Source organism: Mustela putorius, unplaced genomic scaffold, assembly GCF_011764305.1.
Source record: "Mustela putorius furo isolate JIRA1106 unplaced genomic scaffold, ASM1176430v1.1 tig00003853_pilon_pilon_pilon, whole genome shotgun sequence".
NCBI lineage: Eukaryota > Metazoa > Chordata > Mammalia > Carnivora > Mustelidae > Mustela > Mustela putorius.
The window spans coordinates 14875761-14902174 of record NW_025422005.1 but is presented as its reverse complement, the minus strand read 5'-3'; the positions used below and the strand labels follow the sequence as shown (position 1 = coordinate 14902174).

Here is a 26414-nt window from a genome sequence, read left to right as displayed (position 1 = left end):
CAGTTGCAACAGATATTCCACTGAACCGTGAATGACACAGACACAGTGTTCTCATCTGCAGTGGAGGATTATTTGTTTCCTCTAGTCACTTGTGTTTCTTGATGTCCAGGGAAGGGGGGCTGTTTTTGTTTCTGATAATACCTCACACTTTGTGAGACAGGAAAATCGTTATTTTGGTTGGGTCTGATTCTCCTCGTTACTCTCCTTTCTTGGAAATAAAAGATAAGAATGTGGCTTTTCCTTTCATTGAAATAGAGGGAAAGGCATTGTGTTTTGTACGGACTGCTAAATGATTTTCTGATCTGTTAGATGGTTTTGTATAGCTAGCTATTATTGATGAGTTTCAAGTTGATTACAGTGCTTTATCAAGTCATCAGTAGTTTAGGCAGGTCTGCTTTCCCAAGTACTGCTTAAAATGCAAGAAGTTGGGCACCTGGGTGGCTCAGTGGGTTAAGCTGCTGCCTTCGGCTCAGGTCATGATCTCAGGGTCCTGGGATCGAGTCCCACATCGGGCTCTCTGCTCAGCAGGGAGCCTGCTTCCCTCTCTCTCTCTCTGCCTGCCTCTCCATCTACTTGTGATTTCTCTCTGGCAAATAAATAAATAAAATCTTTAAAAAAATGCAAGAAGTTATAAGCAAGTATATGTAAGTATATATGTACAAATATGTATGATTTTGACAACTAATTGACAAGGTTGAATAAATTTTATTGAAACCAAGTTCTTTGTGATCAGACTTTGAGCTACAGTAATGCTGATACTTTAACAAAGGTTGATACTTAAAATAAAAATATATTGATAAATAAAACTTATTAATTTGTGAGATAAACATAAAATTTATGATCTTAACTATATTTAAATGTACAGTTCAGTGGTGTTAAATAAGTACAGTGATGTTTTCTGCCATCTCTCTCCAGAACCCATATAATCTTATAAAACTGAAATTCTGTATCCATTAAATAACTCCCCATTTGCACCTTCCCAGCTGGATCTGGCAACAGTTACTCCATTTTCTGTCTCTAGATTTAACTAGTTTAAATATTTCATAAGTGGAATCGTGCAGAATTTTGTCTTTTTGTAACTGGCTTGTTTCACTTAGCATAATGAATGTCTTCAGGGTTCATTCATAATGCATGTATCAGGATTTTCTTATCTTTTGTGACTGTATAATATTCCTTTGTATATATATACCACATTTTGTTTATGTCGGTGGACACATTCACTTTGACGTTTTAGCTATTATTATAATGCTACTATGAACCTAAGTATAAAAAGATTCCTTTGAGAACCTTGCTTTCAAGTCTCTTGAGTATCTATATATATCTAGAAAAGTAGAATTCCAGGACTACAAGGTTAATTCTGTTTTTCATTTTTTGAGGAACTGTCATATTTTTCATAGTAACTACACCATTTTGCATTACTACCCCAAAGTGCACAAGGGCTTCTCCAGTGTTCTGTACATCCTCATCAACCGGTGATATTTTCTGTTCTCTTTCTTTCTTTTTTTTCTTTCCAGTAGTTATCCTAATGGGCTTGATTTGTTATATCATTGTAGTTTTGATTTGCATTTCCCCAGTGGTTAGTGATGTTGAACATCTTTTCATGTGATCATTGGCTGTTTGTGTACCTTCTTAGGAGGAATGTCTATTCAAATGTGTTTACTGTTTTTCAGTATGGCTGTTTGGGTTTTTTTGCTGTTGAATTGTAGGATTTCTTTATATATTCTGTATCTTGACCCCTTATTAGATACATGGTTTACAAATAATTTCTCCAATATTATGAGGGGTTTTTTATTTTTCACTCAGTTGATTGTGTCCTTTGGTTCTCAGAAGTTTTGTTTTATTTTGTTTTCAAATTGGAGTATAGTTGACATACAGTGTTACATTACTTTCATGTGTATATTGTGATTTGATGATTCTACACATAATGCAGTGCTCCCCAAAAGTGTAGTTACCGTCTGTCCCCATACAAAGTGTATACACACCATGGGAGTCCAATGTGGGACTCAGTCCCAGGATGCTATCGTGACCCGAGCCAAAGGCAGACAGTTAACCAGATGAGCCACCCAGGCACTCCCTGCTCAGTATATTTTCTTATAAGATTTTTTATAATTTTAGTTCTTTAGTTTTGATCTTTGATTCATTTCAAATTCATTTTTATATATAGTGTAAGATATATCCATTCTTTTGCATATGGTTAACTGGTTATCCAGTTAAAAAAAAAAAACAAACATTTTATTTATGTATGTGACAGAGAGAAAGCAAGAGAGGGAATAGGAGCAAGGGGAGTGGGAGAGGAAGAAGCAGGCTTCCCACTGAGTAGGGAGCTGGATGTGGGGCTTGATCCCAGGGCTCTGGGATCATGAGTTGAGCTGAAGGCACACACTCAATGACTGAACCACCCAGGCGCCCCATCCAGGTTTGTTTGTTTTAAACGCCATTTGTTGAAAGACTGTCGTTTTCCTTCCCCATTGAATAGTCTTGACACCCTTGTTAAAATAATTTGATAGTAGGTATGAGGGTTTATTTCTGGACTCCTCTTTCATTTGTTCTGTATGTCTGTCTTTATGCAGGTACCATAGTGTTTTGATTTCTATAGACTTGTAACAAGTTTTGAAATCAGGAAGTATGAGACTTCCAACTTTGTTCTTTTTTCCAATATTGTTTTAGCTATTTAGGGTCCCTTGAGATTCTTTATGTATTTTAGGATGGGTTTTTCTATAACTGCAAAAATGTGTCATTGGGATTTTGATAGGGCTTGCATTAAATCTGTAAAATTCTTTGGATAATAGTGACTTCTTTAAACTATGAAGTCTTTTAGTCCATGAACATGGAATCTCTTTCTGTTTGTATTTTCTTTCATTTCATTCATTAGTGTTTTTTAGTTTTCACTTTACAAGTCTTTAATGTCCTTGGTTAAGTTTAATACTATGTATTTTGTTATTTTTGTTGTTATTGTGAATGAACTTGTTTTCTTAACTTCCTCTTCAGTAAAGTACTGAAACACAACTGATTTTAGTGTGTTCATTATGTTGCAACTTTGGTCAACTTCTTAGTGGTTCTAACAGTGTTTTGTGGAGTCTTTAGAGTTTTCTAGATCATGTTGTCTGTGAACAGAGATAATTTTGCTTATTCTTTTCTAATTTGGATGCCTTGTATTTCTTTCCCTTGTTTGATTACTCTGGCTAGAATATCCAGTACTATGTTGAATATTTGTGTTGAAATATTGTCTTACTTGTTGTCTTACTCTTTTTTTTTCTTCTTCTTCTTCTTTGTCTTGTTCTTGATCTTAGAGGAAAAGCTTTTGGTCTTTCACCATTGAGTATGATACCTGATGTGGGCTTTTCATGTATGGCCTTTATTATATTGAGGTAGTTTCCTTCTATTTCTTGTTTGTTGAGTGTTTTTATCATGAAAGTATGTTGATGTTTATCAAGTGCTTTACATGCATCTGTTGAAATGATCATGTACTTCCCTCCACCCTTCTTTCTGTTAGTGTGGTGCATTATATTGATTGGGTTTTGTATGTTGAACCATCCTAGCATTCTAGGACTAAATCCCAGTTGGTCATGTGCTGTTGGATTCTGTTTGCTAATACTCTTTTGAGGATTTTTGCATCCATATTCATTGGGGTTATTGGTCTGTACTTTTTATTTTTTATATATCTCTTCTTAATTATGCTCCACGCTCAGTTGACTGAGAAACCTAGGGGCCTCGCAAATCCATCTTTTGAAAGAAGAATTAAATCCATTTATATTTAAAGTAATTGGCACTTAAGGATTCACTGTTGCCATTTTGTTATTTTCTTTTGTTTTTGTTTTTAAGATTCTATTTTTAAGTAATCTCTATACCCAACATGGAACTTGAACCCTGAGATCAAGAGTTGCATCGTCCACCAACTGAGCTAGCCAGGCACCCCATCATTTTGTTATTTATTTTATTACTTAAAACTCTCTTTTTTTTAAAAAAAAATCATTTCCCCCCTCACTGTCTTCCTTTGTACTTAGTTGAGTTTATGTAGTGGCATGTTTTGAATCACTTCTCATTTCCTTCTTGTGTATATTCTGTATATGTTTTCTTTCTGATTACCATGAGTATTACATGTAACATCTTAAGGTTACAGCCATCGTTTTAAACTGATAACAGTTTAATTTACAAATAACTTACAAATACTCTACTTCTTTTCACCTCTGCCTCCTCCCTCTTTTATGTTACTGGTGTCATAGATTATGTCTTTCTGTATTGTATATATAGAAGATGTATCTAATGTTGATTATTAGTTTCATGCTTTTGTTCTTTAAATCCCATAAAATAATTAAACAGTTATGAGCCAGAAGTACATGAATACAGGTTTTTATATTTGCCCATGAATTTAACTTCACTGGAGAACTTTGTATTTTTCTTTGGCTTCCAATTACTGCCTAGTATTTTTTTTGTTCCCACTTTCAGGATTCCCTTTAACATTTCTTGTAGGATAAGTCTTGTGGTAATAAACTCTTTTGTTTATCTGGAATTTTCACCCTTATTTTTGAAGGACATTTTTGAGGAACATAGAATTCTCATTTGACAGGTTTTTTTCCTTTAGTTGTTCAATTATAATGTTTCTCACTTGGAGTTTATTGAGCTTCCTGTATTTGTGTGTCCTTGTCTTTCTTTGAATTCAGGGTATTTTCAGTCATTATTTTTTCAAATTAGGTTTCTGCACCTTTCTTTTCTATTTTCTCCCATAATGCATATATAGATTTTTTTCAATGAGGTCCTTTTTATTCTTTTTTTTTTTTTAAGATTTTATTTATTTATTTGACAGAGAGAGAGAAAGAGAGAGAGAGAGATCATAAGTAGGCAGAGCAGCAGGCAGAGAGAGAGGGGAAAAACAGGCTTCCCGCCAAGCAGAGAGCCCAATGTCAGGTCCGATCTCAGGACCCCGAGATCACGACCCCAGCCAAAGGCAGAGGCTTAGCCCACTGAACCACCAAGGTGCCCTTGGTCCCTTATATTCTTCAGGCTCTGTTCACTTTTTGCCTCTTACTCCTGCTCCTCACCTTTCTTCTCTTTCTCCCCGCTTTTCACACTTGGTAATTTCAAGGGTCCTCTGTTCAAAGTCACTGATTCTTTCTTCAGTTTATTTAAGTGGGCTTTTCAACCCCTCTAGTGAATTTTAAAAATAAAGTTACTGAGTTTTTCTACTCCAGAATTTGATTCTTTTTTACAATTTTTATGATACTCTGATTTGTGCTCTTTTCAAAGTTTTGTTTGGTTCTCTTTTTTTAAATACTCTTGATGCTCTGATTTTGTTCATATATTGTTTTCCTGGTTTTCTTAGGTCTCTGTTTTCCTTTATTTTCTTGAGCATATTCAAGATTATTGTTTTTGTTTTGTTTGTTTTGAAGTCCTTGTCAAGTAACTCCCAAGTCTGTGTTTCTTTAAGGTTTTTTTCTAGAGATTTACTTTGTTCTTTTGGTCAGTTTTCCTTGTTTATTTGTATGCCTTGTAATTGAGCATTTGAAAAGCAGCCACACTCCCTAGTACTGGGGACCTGGCTCTTTACAAGGCAAGACCATTTATTATTTATCAGTGTGAAGGCTAAAGATCTTCTTAGGCATTTTCTGTTCATACATCTTCCCTGGGCCTTTGTGTGTGGTTTCCCTCCAATTCCACTATATCCATGGTTTCTTTTAAATGTCTCAGTTTCCTTAAGAGTCTTACCCTTGCTCCTTCTCATGACCTTAAATATTCTGTTGTATTCCCCCCTCCTGTAATCTCTCGTACCAGATGCTTGCAGGTCTGAAGTCTCCCTGCGGTTCTCATGTAGCTCAACAGGTGCCACTGCTTTCTGTGGGACTCCAGGGTGATATACAAACTATGCCATTGTTCCCATCAGTGTTCTGAGTATGGTGAAATAGAAACCAGTCTCTTAAGCAGCCCCTAGGTAAGCGAAGTCAGAATGTTGCACACATTTCCATTTTTCTTTTATGTCTCAAGGGAGAAACTGAGAATTGGGTGGCTTCCTTCAGACTGTGTCATGCCAGGGAGGGGGTTTGGGCAGGGGCAGGCAAAAACACCACTACATTTCCTATCCTTTTGAATGTGGTTCTATAGAGCTCAGGAAGACCGTTCCGAGAAGATTGAAGGTGTTCAGAAACAGTGTTGATGGAAAATTATTTTAGGTTCACAGTAAAACACAGGACCTGTGTAAATATGAGAGTGAAAATAACTGTTCGACAGCCATCAGGAATGGCAAGTGTTTTTTTTTTTGTTTGCTTGTTTGTTTTTTTAAGGATAAACTTAAGGATAGAGAAATAAAGTGTCCAATATTTTCAGAGCAAGAGGAGGGTCACTTCTAGCTTTAGTATTAATCTGGGTCAGTGTTTTGGTTGAGGACCTCTTTATACTCTTAAATAGCTCTGGGGTTCTCAGTATTTTTTTCATGTTATATCTATTAGTATTTGCTACATTAGGAGTTAAAACTGAAGAATTTTTAAATATTTATTTTAAAGTAAAAATAAAGTTCACTTATTGTACACATCAATAATATATTTTTATGCAAAAATATTTTCCAAAACAAAAATATTGATGAAAAAAGTTGTATTATTTACAGTTTTGCAATAATAGATGTTAGATGGGATCTCTTATCTCTTTTTGCACTCTAATTGTTGCAATATATTATTTCAGCTGAAGTATATGAAGAAAATACAGTCTTATACAGGTGTGTAGTAGGGAAATGGAGACATATTTTATACAGTCCTTTTCAGAAACTTGTGGTAATTCTTTGAAATTATGTCAAATTCAGTAAGTGGTAACATTATTTGCATTCTGGAATCTGAATCCATGTTCGTGACCTGTTGGTCCTCTGGAATGTTGAAATCTACTGGGGTGTCTTGCACTTGAATTAATTATCTACTATTATATGAATTTGTAATATCACACAGTTGGTCTTTCAAAAAATACTGCTTCACTGAGTTTTATACAAAACTTTTTAAAAAAGATTTTTTGTTTTTATTCATTTATTTGAGAGAGTGAGCACAAGTAGGGGGAGGGGCAGAGGGAGAGTGACAGACTCTCTGCTGAATAGGGAGCTTGTGGGGCACAATCCCAGGACCCCAAGATCATGACCTGATCTGACAAAGTCAGACACTTAACTTACTGAGCCACCCAGGTGCCCTATACACAAAACGTTTTATTACACAGTATAAAAAAATCATGTTCTCATCGGAAAAGTCTAAATATTGGGAAGGTACCAAGCTCGTAGTGACAGATTTTTATTTGAAAGTTTTAATTTTATTATCGGTAACAAATACTGTTTATTTTCCTTGATGTGACAGGCTCACTTTGTTCATCTTTACCATGTGCCAAAGTCTTCATAAGCATATTTTGTCTATTATTCTTTCAAATAAAATGGTGTTGCATGAAATGAGCATGTAATTCAGCTTGTAACTCAAGCAGTTACTCTTTCTCAGTACAGACGTCTTATTCCAGTATGCTTTGGAAGTGCACTGTTTATCTCCTCTTATTTGGTCACACTAAGTATTAAAAAAGACATGTGCTAAAGCTTCCTTACTATGTAGTTCCAGTTTGTAATGATTTATATGTGACCAAATCACAGAGATGAGAATAGACTTTAGGTTGCCATGGATTAGGTGCATGAGAGCTGGAGGGAGGAAGGGAAGAAGGTAAATATGGCTACGATAGGGTGCTCTGATGGATCCTTATGAAGAATCTGTTATTTATTCTGTCTGTAGTAGTGGTGATACAAATCTATACATTTGATAAAATTGCCAGTAACTAAACATAGAAGTGTGTATTGTACATAAAGCTGCTGAATTATGAATAAGGCTGATGCACTGAATCAGTGTCACTTTTCTAGGTTTGTTGTTATCCTGTAGATGTATGCTACCATTAGGGCAAATTAGATGAAGAGCATCTGTGTGGAAACTCTCTGTATTATTTTTTAAACTCCATGTGAATTTAGATTTACTCAAGAAGTAAAAACTTTTACTTTCACATAAATGGCACTTTTAATACTTTTTTTTTTTTAGTACATAGAATGTAGAAGTGAAGACTACCAGTAGTTTTACCCACCTTGCTTTTCTGTCATTAGTGCAAGTGTTAGCACAGGCTAATAATAGCTTAGCATTAATATTTTGAAAATTGTTTGCCCTGGCAGACCCTCTAATTGAGCTCTCAGGAATGCCCGGACATCTGCAGTCCACAGTTTGAGAATCAGTCACCTAAAGCTTCCCAGCCTTTATTTAGCTGAGGAAAGCAAGTAATATACTTAAGACTGTGTATGGGTCTCTGCATCTCTCTCCAGTGTTTTCTATTATACTCTTATTTGTTGGATATTACTGTGCTCTCTGAAAACACAGAAATAGATGTTTATAATGATATAAATGACAGACATGAGAAGGGTAAAACTTTCGAATTAACAGCTTTCTAGACCTATGCTGTGCAATATGGTAGCAACTAGTCCTAGCTGGCTATTTAAATTAAAAATCTAAAAGATTAAATGTATATAAAGAAAATTAAAGTGGAATTAGTAGTTATGGAGTTCCAGCTTTACATGATGAAAAAATCCTGTGGATCTTTTGCACAGTGTGCATATAATTAACACTAATGTCCAATTAAAAATGATTGAGGGACGCCTGGGTGGCTCAGTTGGTTAAACAGTTGCCTTCAGCTCAGGTTGTGATGCCAGGGTCCTGGGATCAAGTCCCTTATCAGGCTCCTTGCTCAGCAGGGAGCCTGCTTCTCTCTCTCCCTCTGCCTGCCACTCTGCCTGCTTGTGGGCTCTCTCTCTCTCTCTGTCTCTCAAATAAATAAAATATTTTTTAAAAATGGTTGAGCTGTAAATTGTATTTTGTGTTTCATACCATAGTAAAATATAATAATTTTTTAAAAAGATTTGTTTATTTACAAGAGAGAAATAGCACACACGAGTGTGTGAGCACAAATGGGAGGGGCAGAGGAGAGGGTGAGAGAATCTTAAGCAGACTCTGCTGTGGAGCCTGAGGTGGGGATCGGTCTCACAAACTGAGCCTGAAACAAGAGTCGGATGCTTAACCGACTGTGCCACCCAGGTGCCCCTAATGTATTTTAATTTAATAAATTCATTTAAATAAAATAAAAAATTTGTGTTTTCAGTTGCATTAGTTAGATTTCAGCTATTTAATGTGGCTAATGGCTCACATATTGAACAGTTTAGTTGGAGGCCATTTACAATTGTTGCAGAAATTTCTAATTATACTGGTTGTGTAACATTCAAGAAGATAGTTCTCAAGATGCTTGAAGGCATTGTGGATACCATCATGGTCAGAGTGTTGGTCTAGACTTTACCTTAGGGTATTATCTTTGCTTTTCTGGCCAGATTTAAGTATCAAATATTTATTTGTGTGGTGGAAGAGTTTCTCACTATTTATATTCTATAGTAGAATTGTTATAGTATATATAACAAGCATGAAGGAATACATTCATGTATATGCACACATATAAAGAAAAAAATTAAAATAGTTCAGAACTTTTTTTTTTTTTTTTTAAGATTTTATTTATTTATTTGAGAGAGAGAGACAGTGAGAGAGAGCATGAGCGAGGAGAAGGTCAGAGGGAGAAGCAGACTCCCCATGGAGCTGGGAGCCTGATGTGGGATTTGATCCTGCGATTCCGGGATCATGACCTGAGCCGAAGGCAGTCGTCCAACCAACTGAGCCACCCAGGCATCCCAAAATAGTTCAGAACTTTTATAAGTTAATAATTATGTTTTAAAAATTTGGTGTAGCTGTAGTCTTCTTTTCAGATTTTAAAAGGTATTCCTAGCTCTGAATGATAGAAAAAGATTTGCCTCTAGCACCCATACAGTTTAATATTTTACATTCCAGCATTTTATATAAATAATGGAATTTTTTTTGGTACCATGAATTAAGGGTATATATTCACCTTTTACCAGAAAGTTATCCATTTATCCCAAAACATTTTATTAAGTAATTCTGTGTATTTTTCTACTAACTTGAAATGCTATTAGTACCTTCTATACATATATGTGCTTATTTTAACATTCTCTGTCAGTAACATTCATTCCATATCGTGTTCTTCTGTATCTTTTTTAATGACTATAAAAGATTATGGCTGAGTAAATAATTTTTATACCTATATCTATATTTTACAGTTAAACTGTGAATTTCTTGAAAGTTAAGAAACCTGCACCAATAAATCTTTATCCTCATTTATGTACATAGCCCAGAACTATATATAGTATCTCTTTGTGTTAGGTTTCAATAAATACTGTTTATTGATTGTGATTTATGAGATGATTTATGAGATTTATTAATTGTAATTTATGAGATGACATTTATGTTCCAAGAATATTTAGAATTTTGCAAAATGCAGAATTCCTACTGGATTTTCTGGCTGAGTTTCTATTTCTTTTCTATCATGTGAAGAGGAAACTGAAGGATAAAGGTTATTTTCATGACTTTATTATTAAAGTAATCCTTTTGATCCTTGAATAAGGAAAAACATGTAATACAGAATTTTTAAATAGAACCATACGTTGTATCTTGTACTTTCCTTCCAGTTCCCATTCCTCTGAAGTAGGTGATGCTGTTTGCTTAGCAAACTAAGTTTGCTCAGGAAGACATCTTATGTAAATTTATTCATTTAGTATATTAATTTTATGTATCAAAAAATCCCCACAAGTAGGTTGCATTTATATTCTCTCATTGAATGACTGTAGTATAATTTCACCTCTTCTCTAGAAAAACATGAACATTTAACATGCCTCCCCTTTATTTGGCCTTATGAATATATCTGTTCCTTTTTTCTTTTATTTTAAAGATTTTATTTGTTTGACAGACACAGTGGGAGAGGGGACATAAGCAGGGGGAGTGGGAGGGGGAAAAGCAGGCTTCTTATCGAGCAGGGAGCCTGATGGGGGCTCGATCCTGGGACCCTGGGATCATGACCTGAGCAGATACTTAATGACCGAGCCACCCAGACACTCTGAATATATCTGTTCCTTGAAAGGAATTCTTGTGTCACTTGGATAAACTTATTTAAAATGTCAGACTATGGGGCACCTGGGTGGCTCAGCGGGTTAAAGCCACTGCCTTCGGGGTCCTGGGATCGAGCCCCGCATCGGGCTCTCTGCTCAGCGGGGAGCCTGCTTCCTCCTCTCTCTCTGCCTGCCTCTCTGCCTCCTTGTGAGCTCTGTCTGTCAAATAAATAAATAAATATTTTAAAATAAAATAAAATGTCAGACTATGAAAACACTAATTCAAAAAGATTTTTTGCAGCATCATTTATAATAGTCAAATTATGGAAGCAGCCCAAGTGTCCACTGATAAATGGATAGACAATGAAGATGTGGTGTGAATTGTTGAATCACTATATTGTACACTTGAAACTAATGTAACGCTATTGTTACCTTTACTGAAATAAAAATTTTAAAAAGTAAAATTTGGCAGGTGTTATGTACTAGCTCCTCAGAAAGTTGTGGGAACTTAATTTTTTCTTTTTTCTTTTTTTCTTTTTAAGATTTATTTAGAGAGAAAAATCATGGGGAGGGGCAAAGGGACAGAGAGAATCTCAAGCAGACTCTATTCTGAGCATGGACACCCACATAGGGCTTGTCCCGTGACCCTGAGATCATGACTTTGGCCAAAACGAAGTGTTGGTCTCCCAACCAAATGTGCCACCCAGGTGCCCTGCAACTTCATTTTTCAATCAGATTTGCATGTTCATGCACGCATTCACAGTATTGAATTTAGTCATTTAGGTAGTATTTGTTTCAGGTGAAGGAAGAGTCTTAAATAGGAGAATCTTATTATTTTTAAAGATTTTATTTATTTATATAACAGCACAATCAATCAGGGAGAGTGGAAGAGGGAGAAACAGGCTCTCCACTGAGCAGGGATCCTGAGCTCAGTGCTTAATGGCAGAACCCTTGGGATCATGACCTGAGCCAAGGCCAGATCCTTAACAGACTGAGCCACCCAGGTGCCCCTTTAATTTTTTAAAATTTATGTATTTGTTTTAGAGAGAGAAAGAGAGTGTGAATGAGTAGAGGGAGGGGCAAAGGGAGAAGGAGAATCTCCAGCAGACTCCCACTGATCACAGAGCCCAATGCGGCACTTGATCTCAGGACCCTGAGATCATGACCTGAGCCAAAATCAAGAGTCAGGCACTTAACCAACTGAGCCACTCAGGCAACCCCTGTTAGAATTATTTTTGTTGGTTTAAGTCCATTGTATTATATTGCAAAAACTGAAAATCTTTGTTGATTTTTTTCATATATTTTAAAAACCATCACATCTGGACCCGATGCTGTATTATGGTGTTCTGTCTTGTAATGGAATTTACCCTCAGATTTTTATCTTTAAATATCCAAATCACTGTTTCTTAAATAGTTATTTTGGACTTAAAGGTTATGTCTGCAGCACAGAAATTGTTTTGCTTGGCTTTTTTTTTAAAATTGGCATTCTGTTAGCATTTTGTCAGTTAACACCATTTGCTAGTTTTTGTTACTATTGTGTTCTTATTTCCCAAGTTGATAAGAAAGTATCTGTGACTTAGGAAGGTTCATTGAAACATAAAGGTAATGATGAAAATGAGATTGTAAGTCTGTAACTCATGTAAACTTAACAGTGAACTGATCGACAGTTTAAATATGAATAATTCATATGTATGTCTTTGGAGAAGTAAGTCTTTGTAATACCTGTGAAGGTGGAAAAAGAAAAAGTACAAACAAAACCTATGATGTCTATTGAAATGATACACTGTTGATCTGTCCCTAGTTCTCTGTTCACTCGATATTATGAAACACGCTTATAGAATTTTCCTATTTAAATATTGGCAATATTTTCCAACAAAGTACAGTAGTATATTAAGCAAGTTATTCCATAATGACTTAAACTTGGTGAATTGGGTCATTACATGCAGAGAAGAGAGAAAAAACCTAGATGCATTTTTCATAGTTGCATTCTTTGCAGCATCGACAGGTACAACTTATATCATTCCAAAGAAGTTTATAAAACCAGCCACAAAGAATTGAATAATCCTCTGAGAGAAGCTAAGTGAGCTATTGGCAAAATTCCTTTATCTGTGCTCTATTAAAATCCCATAATGGCACAGTGGCCACAATGGCATACATTGTGAAAGTGGAATCACTTCTGTGTGTGACTGTCATCAGGTATTATGCTTTGTGTTTAGATGAAACCGCTTGTATAGAATATGAATTTGCTCTTGGCATATATATAATTTAAGTAGAAGAAGTACTTGATTATTTTTTGTTTAGAATAGTAGTTCAAAGCTAAAGGAAAATAAATTCTTCTAATAGTATTTTTTAAGACCTATGATACAGGGGCGCCTGGGTGGCTCAGTGGGTTGGGCCGCTGCCTTCGGCTCGGGTCATGATCTCAGGGTCCTGGGATCGAGTCCCGCATCGGGCTCTCTGCTCAGCAGGGAGCCTGCTTCCCTCTCTCTCTCTGCCTGCCTCTCTGCCTACTTGTGATTTCTCTCTGTCAAATAAATAAATGGAAAATATTAAAAAAAAAAAAAAAGACCTATGATACAGTGCATGTATTGACAGGGAACCATCTATATGTGTTGCCAGGAATGGTGTATTACCTAATGAAAGAACTTGTGCCTGAATGGTAATTCACATACCATTTTTTCAATTAACTTTAGATGTGTTTGTTGCCTTATATGTCTCCAGTGTTGAAGATATTAATGAAAATTTTGTATTAAGTCAGATGTGGCCATTAAGCGTATTTTCAGCATCTTCTCTGAAAACAAATTAGGGTACTCTTCCTTTTTGTAGTACTCTAGTTCTCATGTAACTTCTTGAAGGATAGAAAGAGAACACTTCTGTATGTTTTTTATAAGTTGTACTTCTCAATGTTATATTTGGTATCTTGACAGAAGCTTTTGCTTCCACCAACATCAACTAAATGTTGAGAATAAAGTGTCAAGATTCCCTAAAACCAACAAGCCTTACCACTGAGAATATAATATGGCTTTCTTAACAGTTGTTCACTTTGTTTAATTTGACAAAGGATGAAATTGGTGCTGTATTTTACAATTATATTCCAAATGTTGTCCTGAAACCTGACAAAATACTTTTCAACTTAGAGTGCAGACAGAGTTGATAAGAAATCCACTTACCTCTCTTGGAAAGGAGGCAAGATGATAGAGAGTAGGGGATCTTGTTTCAACTGGTCCCCTGAATTTAGCTGCATATATATCAAACCATTTTGAACACCCATGAAATCAGCCTTAGATTATGATTATATATCAGGATCTCAACAAGCAGAAATGTGACTGCTTTTTGCAAGGTAGGATGTTTAGAGTCATGACTCTGTGGGGAGATACCAGAAGATGAGCAGAAGGGGGGAGGGAACCTCCAAAGCTCGTACCTTGGAAGGGGTACAACAGCAGAGTGCCAATTCAGAACCCTTAGAAATCTGCTCTAGTGAGAGACATACCTCTCTAATGGGGGCTCGGGAAATGAAAAGCCAAAAATTCTAGGTGTAGAGCATTGTGATCTCAGTTTAGGGGGAACCACAGAGCAAAATGGGATTCCTGAAATGGTAGAGTGCCTTAGCATTGGAGACAGGAAACAGGTTATGGTTAGTGAACCCAGGAAGGGACTCTCAGCTCCAATTACCATAAACTGAGAGCCAGTCCAGTCGATAACTGCTCTTTCCTTCAAGAGCCTGAAAAAACCTGGAACCCAAATCTTCAGCCAGGCAAAAACTTGCAGCATGGTAGTGGCCAGGAGAAGGCTTCAGAGCAGAACCCAGACCTGATTCCAGAGTTTTAGGTGTACACATGAACCCACAGCCACTCATGGTTTTAGAATCACAAAAGGCAGTGGCACTCCTGGGCCCCTGAGACTACCTCTGAGAGAGTTGCTATGGGCGCGCACCACAGGAGGCCGCAGTTTTTAGCAACACCTGCAGAAGTGGAGATTGTTTGTCCTAGAAGGGCTATTAAAGAGGACAGATTGAGATTTTTTGCTCTGGGCCAGAGATTTGGCTGCGGCTATTTTTGCTCTGATTCTCTGAAGAGGCAGGGAAAGCATCCAGGAAGCAAAAGCCACACAGAAGACTGGTTTCCACTGAGCCCATCCTCCTGACAGGGAGCAGGGTTTCTCTGCACAGGTGGGGTTACCTGAGAAACAGTGCGGCAGGCCCCTCCCCCAGAAGACAGGCTGGAAGAACAGGTGAATGAGAATCCTCTGGATCCTCTGAGGCTGTAAAATCCCAACGCCAGAGGAAAATTGTATATGAGCTCCAGGTGTGACTTCACGACTTGTTTATTTTTCAGATTTTTTTTCCTTTTCTCATGCTTTTTCTCTGTTGTATTTTTCTTCTCTTCTCTTCATTTCAGCTAGATATCTCATATCAGCTCATTTTTCACAGTTGCTTTTTAGCTTTTATTTTTACACATGTATACTTTTAAAAAATAGATATATGCTTTCTTTTAGACCTTTTTTCACTCTGTTCAGTTTTACCTTTTTCATATATACAAGTTTTACTTTCCTTTTAATTTTGGGATGTGGTGTCCTCTAACACACAGACCAAAATACACCCAGGAACAACTGAAATACACTGCTTTGCCCATTGAGAAATTATAGCCCCCCATTTTTCAATTTTTCAGTTTTATTCTTGTGTTTCATTTTGGCTTTAGTTTTATTTTTGGTGGTGGCATTTGACCCCTCTGCATTTTGCTAGGGTGCATCTAGCTTGGGTCATGGTTGATATTTTGGACTCTGCATTCACTCAGCCATTCCTTGACAGAATGACTAGGAGGAGGAACTCTCAACAAAGAAAAGAACCAGAAACAATGTCCTCTGCCACAGAACTAAGGAACATGGATATAAGCAAGATGTCAGAGATGGAATTCAGGATAGCAATCATGAAGTCAATAGCTAGGCTTGAAAAAAGCATTAGTGACAATATAGACTCTCTCTAAGGGCAGAAATGAGATCTAAGCAGGTCGAACTTAAAAATGCTATGAATGAGGGGTGCCTGGGTGGCCCAGTCATTAGGCCATGATCCTGGGGTCCTGGCATCAAGCCTTGGGCTCCCTGTTTGGCAGGAAGCCTGCGTTTCCCTCTCTCACTGTCCCTGCATGTGTTCCCTCTCTTGCTGTATCTCTCTTTGTCAAATAAATAAAATCTTTTTAAAAAATGCTATGAATGAGATACAGTCTAAACTGGATACTCTAACAGCGGGCATAAATGAGGCAGAAGAGCAAATCAGTGATCTAGAAAAAAACTGATAGGAGGAAAATAGGGATAGGCAGCTACTAGCCCATGAAAATAGATCAATGAAATGATGCCATGAAACATACCAATGTCAGAATTATTGGGTTCCCCAAGGAGGTGGAGGGAGAGGGAAGACTAGAAGGTATATTTGAGCAAATCATAGATAAGAACTTCCCTGATCTGGGGAGGGAAACAAGCATTTATGTCCAAGAGGCAGAGAGGACTCCTCCCCAAAATAAATAAAAATAAGTCAACATCCCAACATATAATAGTGAAACTTGCAAATCTTAGAGCCAAGGAAGTTACCCTGAGAGAAGCTAGAGGGAAGAGATTTCTTATATTTGGAGGGAGGAACATTAGAATAACATCAGACCTGTCCACAGGAAGCTGGCAAGCCAGAAAGGGCTGGCAAGACATATTCAGGGTACTAAATGAAAAGAACATATAACCAAGAATACTTTACCCAACAAGGCTGTCGTTCAGAATGGATGGAGAGATAGAGTTTTCAGGACAGAAAGAAACTAAAAGAATATGTGGCCACCAAACCAGCCCTGTGAGAAAAATTAAGGGGGATTCTGTAAGTGAAGAGCAACCCATAAGTCACACAGACCAGAAAGAAACAAAATCTATAGAAATGGACTTTACAGGTAATAAAATGGCACTCAATTCCTATCTTTCAGTAGTACACTGAATGTAAATGGGCTGATTGCTCCCATTAAAAGACAGAGGATTTCAGATTGGATAAGAAAGCAGGACCTATCCATATGCTGTCTGCAAGAGACTCATTTTGAACCTAAAAAACACCTCCCGATTGAAAGTGAGGGGATAGAGAACCTTTACCATGCTAATGGACCTCTAAAGAAAGCTGGGGTAGCAATCCTCATATCAGATAAATTCAATTTTAAACCAAAGACCATAGTAAGAGATGTAGAGGGACACTATATCATACCTAAAAGGTCTATCCAATAAGAAGATCTAACAATTATAAATATCTAAGTTTTCAACATGGAAGCAGCCAGTTATATAAGCCAGTTAATAGCCAAAATAAAGAAACTTTGATAATACATTAGTAGTATTATCAAAGTAGACCTCAACACTTCACTTAAGCAATGGACAGATCATCTAAGCAGATTAAGAAACAGCTTTGAATGACACATTGGACTAGATGGACTTCATAGATATATACAGAACATTCCATCCTAAAACAACAGAATACTTGTTCTTCTCCAGTGCCAACAACTCTCCAGAATAGGCCACATACTGGGTCATAAATCAGGTCTCAACTGGTACCAAAAGATTGAGATGATCCCCTGCATATTTCAGACCACAATGCTGTGAAACCGGAACTCAACAAGAAGAAATTTGGAAGGAACTAAAACACTTGAAAGTTAAAGAGTATCCTGCTAAAGGATGTTTGGGCCAACCAGGAAATTCAAGAACTTAAACAATTCAATGAAACTAATGAAAATGAAAACACATCGACCCAAAACCTATAGGATACTGCAAAGGTGGTCCTAGGAGGGAAATATGTAGCCATCCAAGCCTCTTCAAAAAAATTAGAAAAATCCCATATGCACAAGCTAAACTTAACCTAAAGGACCTGGAGAAAGAACAGCAAATAAGGCCTAAGCCAAACAGAAGAGAAATAATAATGAATAGAGTAAAAATCTATGAAATACAAATCAGAAAAGCAGTAGAACAGATCAATGAAACTAGAAACTAGTTCTTTGAAGCAATTAGTGAGATTGGTAAACCTTTGGCCAGACTTATCCAAAAGAAAAGGGAAAGTACCCAAATTAATAAAATCATGAATGAAAGAGGAGAGATCACAATTAACACCAAGGAAATAGAAACAATTATTAGACATTATTATCAACAATTGTATGTCAACAAATTAAGCAATCAAGAAAAAGTGGACACATTCCTGGAAACTTAAAAACTACTAAGACTGAAATAGGAAGAAATAGACAATCTGAACAGACCAATAACCAGCAAGGAAATTAAGCAGTAATCAAAAATCTCCAGAAAAATAAGAGTGCAGAGCCAGATGGCTTCCCAGGGGAATTCTACCAAACCTTTAAAGAAGAAATAATGCCTATTCTACTGAAGCTGTTTCAAAAAATAAAAATAATGGAAAAACTTCCTCTTTCTATGAGGCCAGCTTTACTCTGATCCCAAAACTAGACAAAGATCCCATCAAAAACGAGAATTACAGACGAATAGCCTGATGAACATGGATGCCAAAATATTCCTAGCCAGTAGGATCCAACAGTACATTAAAAAGATTATTCACCACAATCAGGTGAGTTTTATTCTGGGATGCAGGGTGGTTCAGCTTTCAGAAATCAATCAGCGTGATAGAGAACAGTAATAGAAGAAAAGACAAAAACCGTATGATCCTTTCAACTGATAGAAAAAGCACTTGATAAAATACAGCAGCCTTTCCTGATTAAAACTGTTCAAACTATAAGGATAGAGGGAACATACCTAAGTATCATAAAAGCCATCTATGAAAAGCCCACAGCGAATGTCATTCTCAGTGGGGAAAAACTGAGAGGTTTTCCCTTAAGGTCAGGAACCTGACAGAGATGCCCACTTTCACCATTATTGTTCAACATAGTACTAGAAGTCCTAGCCTCAGCAATCAGACAACAAAAAGAAATAAAAGGCATTCATATTGGCAAAGAAATCCATTTACCTCTCTTATGTTGGAATAGTTAACTTCAATTAGAAAGTTAACTTTAAGTTGAAATAGTCAACCTCCAGCCTTCTAGAGTTTGAATGTGATATATACACATAAACTTGATTTTTCAGACAGTGCTAAAAATTATCTTTGGTGAGAAATCCATGGCTAACTTTTGGGTCATATGTGATGCAATTATCACCTATTTGATAGATTTGAGATGCTTGCTGTCATAATTTTCAATTTGTGGTCAGATTTAGTACACCTGTTGTGAAAAAGGGAAACTAACCTGATGTAGGTAGGACCTTAATGTTGGTTATAGAGATGGGCATAATGTTACCATGTTCAAAGATTACAAGTTATCCTCTGTGTCCAGTGTGTGTCCATTGATTTTGTTTTGTTTTCATTAATTAGAAGTTATGATAAAGTTTTTAAAGATTTGCTTTGAAGATTGTGTGTGTGTGTGTGTGTGTGTGTGTGTGTGTGTGTGTGTGTAATCTCTATACCCAATTTGGGGTTTGAACTCATGACTGCAGTATCAGGAGTTGGATGCTACACTGACTTAGCCAGCCAGGCATCCCTCAGACATTTGCTTTAAATTGTTAATCCCAGCTAAACTGCCGCTAAATGGTCAACAGACGCTAAAAATTGTAGAATTTTCTTTTAAAACAAAGTTAGAATACTTTCTAGAGATAGCATTTACTTTGTTACCTTGGATAAGACACTTGTATTTTCTTTCTTTTTTTTTTTTTTAAGAGATTTATTTATTTGTTAGAGACAGAGACAGGGAGAAAGAGAGCAAGCTTGCCAGTGGGTGAAGAGGGAGAGAATCCTTTTTTTTTTTTTAAAGAATTTATTTTTTTTTAAAGATTTTTTATTCATTTATTTGACAGAGAGGGATCACAAATAGAGAGGCAGGCACGGAGGGGTGGGGGGAGCAGGCTCTCTGCTGAGTAGGGAGCCCAATGTGGGCTCCATCCCAGGACCCTGAGATCATGACCTGAGCTGAAGGCAGAGGCTTAACCCACTGAGCCATCCAGGCTCCATGAGAGAGAGAATCTTAAGCCGACTCCTGACTGAGTCTGGAGCCTGACATGGGACTCAATCTCTTGACCCACGAGATTATGACCTAAGCCAAAACCAGGAGTCAGAGATTCAGCCAACTGAGCCACCCAAGTGCCCTGACATTTAAATTTTGTGACCTTTGATTTCCTCATTTGTAGAACTGGTATTGTGGTGGTAAAAGGTGATTGTACAGTAATTGAATTTTCCTCATTTAATCTTAGGAATTTACTTGTGAAGTAGATTAGCTAATATTTTTACATTCATGGGAAGGATAAATTACTTGCCCAAGTAAATGGCAGGTGGGATTTGAAGCCAAGTCCTGTGATTCTGTATCCATTGCTATTGCCCTTATTTCATTTCATTTTTATTTATTTATTTTAAAAAGATTTTTACTTATTTATTTGATAGAGAGAGATCACAAGTAGGCAGAGAGAGGAAAGGAAGCAGGCCCCCTGCCGAGCAGAGAGCCCGGTGCAGGATGCCATCTCAGGACCCCGAAATCATGACCCGAGCCGAAGGCAGCGGCTTAACCCACTGAGCCACCCAGGCACCTGCTCTTATTTCATTTTAAACATGTTACAGATTTCTTCTTCTTCTTCTTCTTTTTTTAAGATTTTATTTATTTATCGGGGGGGGGGGGGGGAGAACGAGCGCAGGCAGACTGAATGGCAGGCAGAGGCACAGGGAGAAGCAGGCTCCCCGCTGAGCAAGGAGCCCAATGTGGGACTCGATCCCAGGACACTGGGATCATGACCTGAGCCGAAGGCAGCTGCTCAACCAACTGAGCCACCCAGGCGTCCCCTTTTTTTTTTCCCCCTTTCCTGGATTCAGTAGCACAAATGCTAGTTTGTAGTATTTTTTTTTTTAAAGATTTTATTTATTTATTTGACAGAGAGAGAGATCACAAGTAGGCAGAGAGGCAGGTAGAGAGAGAGGAAGGGAAGCAGGCCCCCTGCCAAGCAGAGAGCCCGATGCAGGATGTCATCTCAGGATCCCGAAATCATGACCCGAGCCGAAGGCAGCGGCTTAACCCACTGAGCTACCCAGGCGCCCTAGTTTGTAGTATTTAACATGGTTTCATAATGAAAAGCTGATATTCTTATTTTCAGAAAACCTATGGTAAGTTAGTACATAGTACCACTTACCCCATGCTTTTGACTAAAGTTCGTATTGATTATATATTTTTATGTAAAAAAAAGAAAATGGTCGTGTAAAAGGATTAAAGTGTAAGCAGTGGAAGAGAACAGCAACAATATAGCAGTAAACCTAGTGAACTGCTAATTTGTCTCTGGGGTGTCTTCCTCAGTGGTTTTCTTTGCTTATAGATACTTTGGAAAACTTACCACAGCAATAACACATTCTCTCAGCCATGTTTCATTTTGTTTGTGGCATGGTCTGTCCGTTTCTGAAATAGATGAATTGACAGTGAGTGCTCTTTGTACTTAGGTTATCAAATCATTGTACTTAGTTGTTGGGTTGCAGATGTCTTCTTATCAGGAGGTGTTTAAAGTAACCTCTTAAAAAAATGCCACTCTGATTCTGAATTGCTGTGTATTGTGGTAAAGATAAGTTTTTAAAAGTAGAGTTGTAAACCGTATTAGTAAATACTTTAATAAATTTCTTTTGAATACTTTGAGTTATCCTGCCTGTATATTCAAAATATGATATTGTTCTTGTCATTTTTTTGACAGACCCCATATCCCTCTGGACAGAATGCAGGTCCAACCACGTTGGTATACCCTCAAGCCCCTCAGACAATGAATTCACAACCTCAAACCCGTTCTCCGGTAAGTATACAGAAGCTTGTTCTAGACAGTGTTTTCCGTTTAAGTTTGTGTTTTTAGGAGCTTCGGTTCCTTTGGCTAAAACTTTTACTCGTTTTTGGAAACTTGTTCCAAGGACAGTTTATTTTACTTTATTATTATTATTACTATTATTATTATTATTATTGGTCAGAACTGCATTTTCAGACTTTTAGTATAGGAATAATTTAAATTTATTGAGAGAAGAAATGGAGCTTTTTATCTTCTTTTACTTTTCTGTGGCATGATTTTTTTTTTTTTTTAATCTGGTTGCATTCAAGTTCATTTCAGCTCTTAATTTGTTGTACTATTCACAATTCAGGAGGACAGTAAAGCACAGTGATTTTAAAAGTAAATTAAATTTCATTAATTAGACTCAAATTTCAGTGGTTTGGGAAGTAAGATTTCTGAATCGGTGTCGCTAGAACAGTTCTAACCATTTGACAGTTTGGACATATGCATGACATACACCAGTGGTGTATTTATTTTTTCAGACGGTAAATAAATTGTGATACAAATTAAAATGCTGTCATCCTCTTTGCTCATCCTTTACATGGATTGCAATAAATATTGCAAAGACTGAGAATTTACTCTAGGTTCATCCCTCTGTTTCACAAAAGTATATAGTGGCTTCAGCTGTCCATTCCTTAGAACGTCGTTTCCTGCCCTGCATGACTGATTTTTGCCAGAAGGTGCTTCTGTAACATCTCACATCGTATCTCACATTCCTACTTGTATCTCAGCTCTGTGTTTTCCTCAGAGTACAGGTATCTTCTTTGGTTTCCCACCCCTGCTTTTTTGCCTATAGTATAGGGGTATTTCATTGCATTAGCTCCTATTCATTTGGTTTTATGCATGAACTGAGAAATGTTGAAATGTATGAAAAATTGCTCAAAGAACTAGAGATCATGGACTGCACCAAAATGTAATCTCTTTCTTACCCTCTTCTGTCTTCCTTTTCCCTATTGCCCTCTTCTCCGATACCTGTTCTTAGATCCTGGTTCTCCCCAGGGGGTGGAAGAACCTTTCTAAAGAGGTGGGACTTTGGTCCTAGTTGCCTGTTTGCTTGTCTTTTTTTTTCATTTTTCCTTTTCCTTTTCTTTTCTTTTCTTTTTCTTTTTTCTTTTTCTTTCTTTCTTTCTTTCTTTTTTTTTTTTTTTTTTTTTTTTGCTGAAATGATCAACAAGATGTCCGATGCAAGTTGTGTTCTGAGAGTGGTTTGGGGTTGTGGATACTTGACTACTTGGAGTGGGCCTGAGATCTGACCAGATTAATTTAGATAGGCCCTGCTTCTAGTCATTAAACATGGGACATTATGGTAAGCTCTTACTGCAAAGAACTATGGCCCTCTTCACCCCATCCTTTTATAATTATTGAAAGAAAAGAAATTTACATGGTTAGAACTGGCGCAAAACCTGACTGAAGAGCTGCATCTCTAAACCAGTTTTTTTGACAGCCCAGCAGAACAGTGCCAATACATTGCACAGACAACTGGAAGAGGAGGAAGGTTTTGGAACAGACTCCCGTTTACAGGTCCTTGGCTGGAAGAGGCTGGATAAAATACTGCATTGTAAGCAATATAACAAACTGTACTTCTTGCAGGCAGTGGTGCCTCTGGCACTCATTATTTTTGACCACATCCATTTATTGGCTGATGAACAGAAATGCTTTGATTGCTTCTTCTCTGGAAGTCTAACCTAGCATGGCAGTTTCTGCCAGGCATAGCGGGGAAAAGAATAACAAATTGGGTGGGTCTTCTTGATTGGGAATTAGACAGGAGTAATTTGGGGTTTAGATTTTTCTTTATTTTAAACTCAAAGAGGGATATCCCTTTCAGATAAATTTGATATTAAAAGATAAATTTCAAGGCTTCTTTTTCCCTCTTTCCTTTTTATAATTGAATATCAAAGAGGAAATTGTCTGTAGTTGTCAGCCATGTTTCTGTGGTCATAAACTCTTCAGATACTATCCTCTATGCAATTTTTGCCATCTGCTCTGCTAGTGACCATTACCACCCCCATTACTAAAAACCACACACATAACATTCCATTACATATCCCAAAACAAGTGCAAGACTAGCAAACCCTAGCCTACTCTTGCTTGTTGTTTTGGGTCCAGTTTTCTTTATTTCATTTGTGTTGGTGCTGGGAGGGTGAAGTTGGGATATGAAGTTTGACAGGATTGCATTTTCTTTCTACATCCCAAGTTGCCATAGTTTAGTCTCATCCATCCCACAGCTATCTCAACTGGTGAGGAGAGGTAAGCTGTTGCACTCAGGAAGGGACCCTTCCCTTGGCTTTGTAGAGCAGCTAAAACTTACTCCATTCTATTTCTGCATTAATGGGCCATTGGCAATTGCACAGTTTAGGCTCTTCTGTTCTTCCCTGGACAGCTGCCTTTGCAATCCAAGTGGCTTCACGTGGCACCCCTCCCTCTTTTCAGGTTATCTTTGTGTCTGTATTTCTATTTGATGTATAGTATCTTAGTGAAATTCATATTATTGAAAATTTGTTTAAAAGCAAAAAGGTACTGGTTAGCTACCTATCTGTTCCATTTTCTGGTTATACTGGAACTCTTTAAAAAATAGCTTATTTTTAAATAGCCTCCAAAGTATCTATTAAATGCCTCATTGGAAGGGGGAACAGTTTGGCTTTTGTAGTAACCTGTATCCACTGGTTATATTTTGTGGTTCTAAGTGCCAAAAATGCATCAGTGTTATGTTGGCCATGCCCTGTTGCCAACTGTGCACAGAAGAGTGAGTGAATGGGTGGGTGGGTGGCATTAACATTGGATCCAAGTTCACAGAAGGCTGCTTTCCTTAATATCTACAGTCCTCACCATCTAAAAACCCCTTAAAAAATAAAAAGAAGAAATGAATCTTTCTATTTTTAATATGAGCCAGCAGTGACTACAGTTTGTTCTGTTGCTTACAGTTACCCATAGGATTAAGACTGTTGTCATTCCAAGTGGAAAGCTCAATAGCCAATGGTGACTAGTGCAAAATAGACTAGGGTACTTTCCAACTAACTTGTGTTTTTTTTTGTTTTGTTTTTTGTTTTTGTTTTTGGTTTTTTTAAAATATATGTGTAATTTTATAAGATACTCCTCTTGCTCATAGAAAGTTCTCTTTTGACTGGAATCTTCCGAATATATGAAGTTACAACTTTTATTTTAGAGCCTTAGAAATGAGACCTTTCTGTGGAACAGTGATAAGACAGGTACTGCTATACTCAGGTTAATTTTTTAACGTGGCCCTTCTCTCTCATTTTCTTCAAAAGTGTCATGTAGAAACATCTCACTTCCACCTCCTACTTTCACACCACATGGGTGGTATTGCCTATTCTTGAAATTTGGTGTCCATAGTAGAGGTATGATCTGTTTTCTTTTCATAATTGGAAAACTGAAAATATAAGACCTCAGTTTCTATGAAGAGAAAAAGTTCACGAAGTAAAGTTGCCCTTATCATCATTCTAAAAAACTCTTTTATAGTAGTTAGCAGATATAATGGCTGACCTAACACACTCTAATCACACGGGTCATCAAGGGCTTGTTAATTTATGCTGAAAAACTTCGAATTGTGTTTAAGACACTTTTCATTACTTGAAAAATAGGTGATGTTTTAGCTTCTAAGAAGAATTCTTAATAAAGCAGTCTTCAGCCAGCTCCTGCATTGTGGCATATGCTCCACTGCAATTTTTTGAAAATTATTTACATGAAATAGCAGCAATTGGGGAATAATTCCACATCTCTTGCATGTAACTTAAATTCTGAGTATGAGGGATTGGTTCTTAGTTAATCTTCAGTCTGATTCACCTGCAGTGTTGAGTTAATAGAAGGAAGGCTTTCTAGGAAATAACTGAAGACGTATTTTAGTTTCTTAAATGTATTCCATTCAAGTCCTTGTGGTTTGAGTTCAAAACTGCTTTGTAAATATTTTCTTTTCACTATTAAGGGGGTCGTTAACATTTCAATAGTTAATGTATTAGTAGCCAGGACATGACACTATGTCTGAACAGTTTTCTCTGTCTTTTTTTAAGATTTCATTTATTTATTTGACAGACAGATCACAAGTACGCAAAGAGGCAGCAGAGAGAGAGAGAGAGGAGGAAGCAGGCTCCCTGCTGAGCAGAGAGCCAGATGCAGGGCTCAATCCCAGGACCCTGGGATCATGACCTGAGCAGAAAGCAGAGCCACCCAGGCACTCAGCTTCTCTGTCTTTTTTAGTGAAATCACACTGGAAGTCTAGTTAATGGTCTAGTGAAGAATAGTTGATCTTACAAGTTTAGTACTTAAAATTTTATTAGTAGGAAAGCTTTTTCTTTCATTGTACATTAGGGAAAGTAAGAGAGTGTGTATTACCTGCTTTTAAGCACTCTGTTGGGCTAAGGAATTATATTTTTTTGTTTGTTTTTATTCTCAGTATCAAATAGCAGTAGGTACATATGGACAGTGTTGTGCTATTGTGTATAAAAACTGAGAGATTTGATTTCTTTCACTCTTTTTTCTTCCTGAGCTTAAAATAGTACCACTTTGATTAATCATTTTAAAGGGTGATGTTCTTTACCAGCTATTTGCTTTGGTATGCCTGATATTAAACTTTACTAGT

General features: G+C 37.0%; 1 protein-coding gene across 30 annotated transcripts in view; it reads left to right on the top strand.

Moving 5' to 3' along the window:
• EIF4G3 (eukaryotic translation initiation factor 4 gamma 3) overlaps window positions 1-26414 on the top strand; it is a 346931-nt gene that overhangs the window by 152863 nt on the left and 167654 nt on the right. For 20 of the 30 annotated variants that reach the window (XM_045063894.1, XM_045063898.1, XM_045063890.1 and 17 more), the window contains 2 exons: window positions 21698-21793; window positions 23265-23378. In XM_045063894.1, coding sequence (XP_044919829.1) covers window positions 21698-21793; window positions 23265-23378 — 210 coding nt within the window. The remainder of the gene's footprint in view (window positions 1-21697; window positions 21794-23264; window positions 23379-26414) is intronic. The other 10 variants (XM_045063902.1, XM_045063904.1, XM_045063903.1 and 7 more) reach the window with 1 other exon arrangement.